Consider the following 10,020-nt stretch of genomic DNA (forward strand, 5'->3'; position numbering starts at 1 on the left):
CATATACTCCGGAGATTTCACCTCGAGCCAATGGGAAGAGAATGACGTTTATATACAGTGACTCCTGAAAGTGTCTGCCATGAGTTACCTTATGAGTTGACGCTATAATTGATTGATTGATTGACCACTACGATCTCCATGCACGTAATTAAATGTCTGCATTATGTTTTCTGTTCCTTAGTATGTTGTTCTCCTCTCTTTTGTGGATGTTGTCATTCCATTGGATTACACATAGCATTGATATAAAGACAAATATTGTCATTATAACGTCGTATAGTGGACTCTGTTGCTTCAGCCGCTACTTCAGCGTTGTTTATTTACGTCACGTCTTACCTCAGGAAAACGGCTTAACAAATGAAAACATGCTGCATGGGAGAAGATACCAAATGCTGTACATTCTGTTGGTCAGAGGCACCATCCAGGGCAACAGATTCATACCTGACAAGTTACTTCTCACGACATCAGCAGTGAGTGGAGACTCACTTCACATTCTACAAACCAGGGAAATTAAAACTAGACACACAGCAAGGAAATTAGCCGAACTGTTGATCGATGTGACGCAAGAGTGGGGGACAACAAACAAAGACCCTGCCATCGTAACAGAAAAATGTTGCTCGTATGGTTCATACTGTGGAGTAGACGGCACTGCAGCACATCTGCTGTTTTGCACACCTTAAACTTAGTCTCACAAGCAGCTCTCAAAATCCAAGCTGTTGCGCGCTTGCTCGACCGAATGAGGCCAGTCACAAGCTGAAAGAGAAGCAAATGATGCTGAACTGGTTACCCGGAGGAACAGCATGCTGGAGATGCTGGGGTGCTTCTTGCAGCAGCAGCAGCAGCAGCAAGCGGCATGAGCAGCACTTTGCATATAGTTTTTGTCCATACCACTACAGCATTTTTATGTTTATTACTATTTTGCTGCAAATTCAGCTCAGGCAGAAATGTGCACTTTAGATCATACTGTACTTTAAAAGGGAGTAACAATAGTCAAGTCGGGAGAAATTGAAGGCGTACACCTCACTCAGGCAATAAAAGAACCCACTCACTCTAAGGGCCACACACTTGATCTAGTTTTATACAGTGGTCTCAGCCCGAACAACTTTGAGACGAAGGATATCTGTCAGATCACAAACTGGTTTTCTTCAGACTGGTTTTATCTCAGCCACAGGTTTTTAACAATGCACCTGTCTGCAGCAAGGTTTTTAACTCTACGTCTGCTGGCAAGTTTGTGGAGCTTTTTATTTGTGTCTCTTCATGTTGGATATAAGCGGACAACATTCGGCTGCCCAACGGGTTTTGGATGAATCCTGTCGCTTTTTAAAAAGTGGATCACGGTTTCAGAACAGGTTCAAATTATCAATAAAATCCAGGTTGTGTGATTTACAATCCTGCTGGAGCGAGGTGTGCAGGGAAAGCATACGGCCAAAACACTCAGGTCTGCGATTAAAGGTTGGAATGGGTCCAGAAATAAAACCAGATTTTCCACAGTTCTTTAAAACCCCCGGGATGAGTCGTTTGTGCCTATACGTGCACAACAACTCTTTTAATTGAGTCTGGGAGTGAAGGCAGAAGACTGAGGAGTTAGCCAAGGACTATGCTGCATCTCTGGTCATTTTTAAAAACCTCCTCAAACACTCCCCCCAGCTGATCACCCACTTCCTTTCTCCTTCATTTGTTTGTTTCTTGTTGCCTCCCCTGCCTTTCTTGTCCAGTCAGGCCTGTGATGACACATTTTCTAGACTGATCACTGAAGCTGTAAGTGTAGGTGGAGGCATCTAATGTAAGTCATAGAAGTAGAGATGGGTGCTGTGCAAGTGTACATTAATGAACAGTATTTGAGTAGTTTTCAAAATGTCTGCATTGAAAGCAATATTAATGTGTTGTATCACCTGTCTTGACGCGTGTTCCTAACGGAGTGTGTCCCGTTTGCCCGGCCTGCAGGTAATGAAACTTGTCTGACAGTCTGGTAATTCACTTTGGTCGGGGTAAATAAAGTTGTGCACCGAAGCCGAAACAAAGTCCGGACTACTAGACACTGAGGGGACTTCACGGAGCAGATAGAAGTTCTGACTGTGAATTGAAATGCCACACAACCGCAAACTTGTGTTACAGGATTCAGGTAAATGCCTGACATAACAAACAGTAGTGTGCACTGTTGTTTTCCAGATTCATCCAAAACACACACTCGCACACTAGGGCTGGGCGATATGGACCAAAATTCATATCTCGATATTGTTTAGCTGAATGGCGATACTCTGTGTTTTATTAACAGTGAAAAGTCATGAAAAATAAACTACCAGTTTGTGAATTTATACAGTAATATTATAAAATAAAACAGAGAGAGGAGGAGCAGGACACACACACACACACACACACACACAGGGCCTGTGTGTCCACTTTAGACTGCGTCTAAGTAAAAACATCCCCACATACATCTGATCCACAGTGAAAACAACACGATAAACACAACAAGAAGCTAGTCTTAACAATACTGTAAATATTAACGAGTCTCCACTGTGTGCATTTTTAACCAGGCATCTGCAAAGTCACCTACATCTTCCTCCGACTATTCATCTGTTTAAAAACTTACTGTGACTCTGCAAACTCTCTTACAAGTCACGGTAATGTGTGTGTGTCTGTGTGTGTGCACTGGTGATTGTCATAATGGGGACAGGAACAGTGTTATTTGTATTTCAGCGTGTTTACGATAGTAAACAAGGGGTCCTTCAACAGCAACGCCCCCACCACATCTGCTGTACTATCACCAGTTAATTCAACATCCTAACACCGCGACATATCTGATGTCCTATCCCGTCTTTAAAGACAACATCACATTACCGTGTCCACCTCCATCAAGTTGAGCTGAGAAGAAGCAGAGAGCAGGCTGTGTGCGTCCGGAGACTCCGACATCGCTGGTTAGCGTCGTCACAAGAGCGGCTCTTCTTCGCTGGTTTTAACTTTGATTGCAGCTTCACGGCGCAGTACTGCCACCTTCCGGAATGGAGTTCTTCTTCTTCTTCTTCGCTTCTTTTATTTTTCTTCTGTGTTAAGGCGGTTGGCAAACAACGAATTTCTGAATTTCCGCCACCTACTGGAATGGAGTGTGGATCAGAATATCTAATGTGTACTACTGTTCTGTAAATAATAATAATAATAATAAATAATGTCTTCTCAATCAAATAAAATCCTACAGCTCTCATTCCCAGAGTTACTTTGTGTCTGTCTATCCAAACATCCCGTATGTATTTCATCAGGTTGTGTTGTCCTATGTCTGTTTATCTGTTGTGTTTTTGTGTCCACGGCTGCAAATCAAATTTCCCTTCCAGGGACAATAAAGATCTGAACTGAACTGAAACGTAGGCTACTGTAAGTTATCTCAGGTTTTCAATCAGCTGTCTTCTTTGTAAACTACAGTTCTTCTCAATGTAGAATGTCATGTTCCACTGTTTCCTCTTGTCCACGGTATCATATTCTTCTAGTCTCAAACCAATTTCAGTTTTTATAGGATAGTGTTCACTATGGTTTTTACTCTAATTAAATCCCATGTAAAAATTCCAGCTAATGAATTTGACACCAGTTGCTGACTCTGTACCAGTTATAATATTTATTCTTGTACCACTAACATCAGCACACCAATTTTTTTTTAATCTGCATTAATTCTTCACTTACCATTCCATTTCCATTATTACAATTACCCCATAATGTGATATTGGTGTTAAAATCTCCACACCATATCACTTTCCCTCCAAAATGTTTAACAAGTTGATCCATTAACTCAATTGATAATATATTATCAATATATGTACTATTGTATTATAGTATGTTCATAGCATGCTCACTGCACCTTTAATCTGTATATTATAATCCTAAGAATACATTTATATTTATAGCATTTATTTATATTTATAGCATCCCATTAATCCAGCCATCCATATATACCTAATAATTCACTTTTTTTAGTCTACATCTGTAAATTTTGTAATTACTGTACATAGCACAGACTCTTGCACTTTCTGCTTATTTGCACTTCTGGTGAGATGCCAAACCTCATTTCGTTACTCTATACTTGTATATGTGTAATGACAATAAAGTTGAATCTCATCTCATCTCATCTCATATTAGGATTATAGAAATTTGCCATTTAAATTTTTTCTTCTTTTGTCCAAATTTCAGTTGTAATATATTCCAAATCCTGAATTCCTTGCTTTAAAAAGATTGCACACCCTCCTCCACAACCCTTCTATCTCTGCGAATATTGTCATAACCCCTTATAACAAAATATAATGTAGGCTTAAGACAGGTTTCATTTTCTGACTTTTAATGAATTCTTTAAACTCTTGACCATTTGCTAACATACTTTTTGTATTCCATTGCAGAATAATCAAGTTGTCTTACCACCTGATCCTCCATGCCTCCCATCTGTTGGAAGTCTCTTATTTATTTGCTCCAAGGGCACATCTTTTATACCTAAAAACCTCTCATCTCCCTTCACAATTATTTTTATTTGTTCTGTTTTTTGTTTGACCTGGTTGGTATAATTTATCACATAAGCCATCAACAAAACCATCTCATCCGTCATCAGTGTTGGATTCATTACCTCTATTTGAGCTACCCTTGCTCTGGTCATCTTGTTTAGTTCATCAGTTTCTCCCCTTACACTTATTCCTTGTCATGGTTTGATTTAGTTTCATTATTTATTTATTCACATGTTCAGTTTTGTTTGTTTTTGCCATTTGCTAACTCTCCTCTCATTTTAGACTCAGCCACTCCCACCTGCCTGCCTCTCCAACCATAGATTCTCCTCAGCAGTTCATTCCCATCACCAACCTGTTCCCTATTGCCTGATTAGCTGCCTGCTCATTTAACCAGTTCACTTTCACTACCATCTGCCAGGCATCAGGGAGCATTCAAATTGACTTTTTTGCTTAGGAACGTTTCTAATTGAGTAAAATGACCTGGAAGCATTTAAGTGGCGGCCATGATAAGAGCCATTCGAATTCTCTAAAAGCTAAGGAAAGGTGCATCAACGCTTCCTTTATAACCTTCTTTAGCATAGGGTACACCTGACCGTCCTTTACGATAGGAGATGAGATAATACCGTCCCACAATTCCTTGCGGCCCCAACTCTCGCATCCGACCGTTCATGAAAACTAACACTCAGAACACTCTGTCTTTCAAAAAAAGGGGAAAAGAGACATTTTTAGCTAGATGATGTTTTATTCAACATAGTTCATTCACTTAAGAATGCTTTGTGCAGTTCTAAACGTGTATGCCTAAAACATTATGTATATCTTGCATCAATGTAACCATTAATTTGATTTTGGATTAATGTTGATTTATGAATCTACAGAAAGGTGAGTGTGAGCAACCATTCTCAATGTGACAACCATTTGGTTTCACTTTTGTTACTTGTTGCCTGGTAGCCTTGCTTGTGGTAATCAGGATTATATACACTTCATCTTGAGAACTGCAACACAAAGGTCCAGGAAAATCCACTCCAGGGATTTCAAAGGCTTCTGTGATGTATTGTTCAGGTAAGGGTGCGGAAATCTGTTGTGATACTTTGTATCACTTTGTATTACTTTGTATTTTTTATTTACTCAGTCTAGCTCTGATAAGATCGCCTAGAAGTTAGAGTCTGGGTAACGTGATTTTTTTCCAGGGGCGCTACTCTGGTTTTAGTTGTAACAAGAGTAACTGTACAATTACCTTCTTGAGGAATGACTCGTACATGAACAGCTGCGCAGTATGCACTGTTTACTCATCACCTAAGACATGTACTGCACAGAAGCTTCCTGGTCCATGAGCAATGCATATTCACATCTTGGAATGGTTTTGTATCTGACATCAGGCAGCTCAGTGCACCTCTCGTGCCATATAGTTCATAGGTCTTTGGGAAGCTCGTTATCCCATTCAAGTCATTTGACCTGGAGGATATAGGGAGAGAGAACTTGAATATGCATGCAGCAACTTGTAAGACGCCTCTTTTGGTGTTTGTCATGTTTTTTGTCTCAGATCAAATATGAAGTCACCTTGCTCCGTTGTCCTTTTTAATCTAAGTACTTTTAACACACTGTTTTTTGCTTGTGTTGAAAAGCAGGCAGCCGCTTGTACACTTGGTGCACTGCAAATCACGTCATCAACATACAAACACTTTTCATTAGGACACTGTTGTTGAAATTTCTTCAGGTGATGTCTAATAGTCGCTGCTAAAAGAAATGGACTGGGAGTTGCCAAAAGGTACTCTGGTCATATGCATAGTGCATATTTGAACTGTTTCAGGAGGTTTCGGAAAGTTATCACTCCAGAGAACCCATAAGACACTCTGTCAGGCTCTTGTATTGATATCTGCAAAAAGGCTTTGGTTATATCGGCGATGATTGCAACTTTGTGCTGTTGGAAGCTTAACAATATACTTAATTACTCAGGATTCAGATTAGGGTCAGTCAGCAAACAGTAATTTAGTGACAGACAACCAGTAGCATGCAAAGAAGCATAAAACACTACTCACTCCTCTTTAATGCTCTATGTGGGAGATAAAACAGGTGGTTGTACGTGTAATAGTCATCTTTAACATGTTCCACTATACCCTGAGTGACGTAATCCTGGATAAGGTTATGATATTGTTCATAAAGTGGCATTTTAGCTTGAAACTTTTTTATGAGCTGATGGATATGTTTCTTGGCTACTTCAAGGTTGGGTTGCAAGTCAATTTCGTCATGTTTCCAAGGTAAGCTCACCTTCCTTGACTCTTTTTCTGTTACAATCCCGATGGATTCTGTATCTCAGAAGGAGCGTAGTGTGTTGTTTATTTGATCATCCAATCCAATCCTCACATGTAGAGCTCCAACACCTATTTGTTCTGAAGTTCTACAATTCACTTAGCAGACACTTTTATCCAAAGCGACATACATCAGAGAGTAAGTACAACACAAGCAAGGATCTATAAAAAAGGGAACAATGTCAGTAAGCACAAACAATCAGCTTTGAGTCCGATTGGACACACAGGTGCTGACAGGCATTGCACAGAGGCAAAGCACAACATTGACAGCAGTTCTTGAGAGCTCTAATCAGTATAGAAACCATCTTATAAGTCATCGTTATCAAACAAAAACAATCGTCACAACCATCATCATCATCATTAATATCGAGACCATCATCATTAAGTTAGTAGGTATTCATTAAAGAGCTGGGTCTTTAGCTTTTTCTTAAAGGTGCAGAGGGACTCTGCAAATCGAATTGAGTTTGGAAGTGGAACCAAGTGAGCTTGTGTATAGGAGAAGAGAAGGGGACCAAGCACTGACCCTTGAGGTACCCCTGTGGATAAGCTGTGCGCTTTGGACACTTCTCCCTTCCACGACACTCTAAAGGATCGCCCAGAGAGGTAGGACACGAACCAGCAGAGGGCAGATCCTGAGATGCCAAGTTCAGTTTAGTGTGGGTTTTAGCAGAGGGGTGACCTGAGCTTGCTTGAATGCGGTGGGGAACACACCCGTTGACAGAGAGGAGTTGATGATATGCTTAAGTGCAGCATTAAGTGGAGAGGAAATGGTCTGCAGGAGGCTTGATGGTATTGGGTCCAGAGGACAGGTGGTGGGCCGAGAGTCTAGCACAAGCTTAGAGACTTCATCCTCAGTCAGAGAGGAGAATGAGTCGAGTGAGGCACTTTTGGTTGGTGCCTTTGGGCTGAGTTGGTCAGGCTCAGAAAACTGGTTACTGATGGTTGCAACCTTTTCAGTAAAATACGAGGCAAACATGTCTGGTGTGAACAGATCGGAGGGTGGAGGAGGAGGTGGTCGAAGCAGTGAGTTAAAAGCAGAAAAAAATGTTCTTGTATCTGTGGCATTGCATATCTTGTTCTGATAATATGTTGTCTTCGCCGTTTTCAGGCTGGAGGAGAATGAGACAAGTCTTTGCTTATGCTCATTGAGGTCATTTTTGCCATTTTCTCTCTGCTGACCTCAGCCCTGCTCTTGGCTCTCTTATGACTTCCGTGAGCCATGGGCTAGGGTGGGTTTTGCGAGCGGGTTTGGACACCAGAGGGCAGAGCTTGTTCAGAGATGAGGCTAGTGTGGAGCAGAGTGTGTCTGTAGCCTCGTCTGTAGAGAGTGCGGTAAAGACCTTTTGGGCAGGCATGGCAGCCATTACCTCGTTAGACAGCTGAGCTGGCTTGAGCGATCGCATGTTTTGGTGGTATGACACCATTTGGGGGGGGGGGGGGGGGGCCTGAGGGAGTTCCGGCAAGGAGATTGTGAATTGAATAAAGAAGTGGTCTGATGGATGCAGGGGGGTGACAGTCAGGTTTGCTGTCGAGCAGTTCAGAGTCAGGATTAAATCAAGAGTGTTGCCAGCTCTGTGGGTAGGAGGAGTTGGGAGCTGCTTGAGGTCAAATGAGGATAGGAGAGCAAGGAAGTCTGTTGCCTGGGCTTTATCAGTGTGTATATTCATGTCTCCCATTACAATCAGTGGTGATCCATCATCAGGGATTTCTGAGAGTAGCATGTCCAGTTCCACAACAAAATCATTCAGATTACACCCTGGTGGGCGGTAAATGATAGCAATGTACATTTTAATAGGAGCAGTAACCAAGACTGTGTGATATTCAAATGAGGAGTTGTTGCTCAGTGGGAAGAGCTTATTGAATTTCCAGGTATTACAAATGAGGATACCTGTACCACCTCCACGTCCAACAGAGCGGGGTGTGTGTGAGAACACTGTGTCAACAGAAAGAGCAGCTGGTGTGACTGTATTTACTAGGCGGATCCAGGTTTCAGTAAGGGCAAGTGCCTGAATGTCTGACATTTTTGCAAGTGCTTGGATGAATTCAGTTTTATTCACAGCAGATTGACAGTTCCAGAGGCCAAAAGTAAATGAAGGGTGGGTAGAAGAGGCTTTCTTAAGCCGAGCCAAGTTGTTAAGATTTCGTTGTCTATGACAGATGTGTCTTTTCCTGTTCCCATGAATGACAGAGATTTCTTTGTAGCACATGTTGCGTATAGCAGATGACAAGAGAAAATAGGCAAAGCAATAGTTGTGGATGCCCGGGCTCTGTGGCCACGCTGAAGCGTCGTGAAAATCCCGCCCCAGATTTTCAGCTTGCAATCAACAGAGGGTGTGACACGCGTCAACTGCCTCTCCTGTTGATGCTCAGAGAATGAAACTTAAGTGCTCAGTCCAAACAAAGCCTGACAACGACCCACTATCAATATCTACTCAAAGCAAGTTTCGATTCACCCATCTAGCTGACAAGACCTTCCTAGTTTTCAAATCAGAAGTTGCAGTCAGCATGGACCCTTGGATAAGCCATCCAAACTTGTTGTCTAGTGCATCGAACGACTCGGAGAGGCTCGATCTAATTTTCCTGATACAATTTCCTAGTAATGATCGCCTCCAATTAAGACTCCCAGTTCTTCTGTCTCCATTCCACTAACTGTAGGGTCCGCCAGTTGCATGCCTTTCAATCAAGTCCTTTGTGTATTTCTTCCCCCACCAACGTCATGATTGAAGAACACACACTAGGGGTTTCTAGCACAACTAGATCTACACTTTGGCCATTTCTGACATTAATTTAACTCTATAAGTGATGTGTTTGGGTCACCGGAGCCAAATGTGTGTAACTTAAAAGTCTCGTCACCTCTTTCATAATCTCATCTCTACTTTTTGCAGATGATGTGGTTTTGTTAGCTTCCTCATGCTGGGACCTCCAGCAGGCGTTGAGGCGGTTTGCAGCCGAGTGTGAAGCAGCTGGGATGAGGGTTAGCATCTCGAAGTCCGAGGCCATGGTTCTCTGCCAGAAAAAAGTGGATTGCTTTCTTCAGGTAGGGAGTGTGTCCTTGCCCCAAGTGAAGGAGTTTAAGTATCCCAGGGTCTTGTTCACAAGTGAAGGTAGGATGGACTGTGAGATTGACAGACGGATTGCCACAGCGTTCGCAGTAATGCAGGCATTGTGCCGGACCGTTGTGGCAAAGAGGAAGCTGACCCTGAAGGCAAAACTCTCAATTTATCGGTCGATCTTTGTTC

The 10,020-nt window shown here is 42.1% G+C and overlaps 1 protein-coding gene across 2 annotated transcripts in view; it reads right to left on the minus strand.

Annotated features, from left to right (window-relative positions):
- The window catches only part of vps8 (VPS8 subunit of CORVET complex), a 45,563-nt gene extending 42,580 nt beyond the window's left edge, over window positions 1-2,983 (minus strand). For both annotated transcript variants that reach the window (XM_020638235.3, XM_020638234.3), the window contains exon 1: window positions 2,839-2,983. In XM_020638235.3, the coding sequence (XP_020493891.1) occupies window positions 2,839-2,910 (72 nt within the window). In that variant the 5' untranslated portion in view covers window positions 2,911-2,983. The remainder of the gene's footprint in view (window positions 1-2,838) is intronic.
- Between the last annotated feature and the right edge of the window lie 7,037 nt (window positions 2,984-10,020).

This window comes from Labrus bergylta, chromosome 10 (genome assembly GCF_963930695.1).
Source record: "Labrus bergylta chromosome 10, fLabBer1.1, whole genome shotgun sequence".
Classification (NCBI taxonomy): Eukaryota; Metazoa; Chordata; class Actinopteri; order Labriformes; family Labridae; genus Labrus; species Labrus bergylta.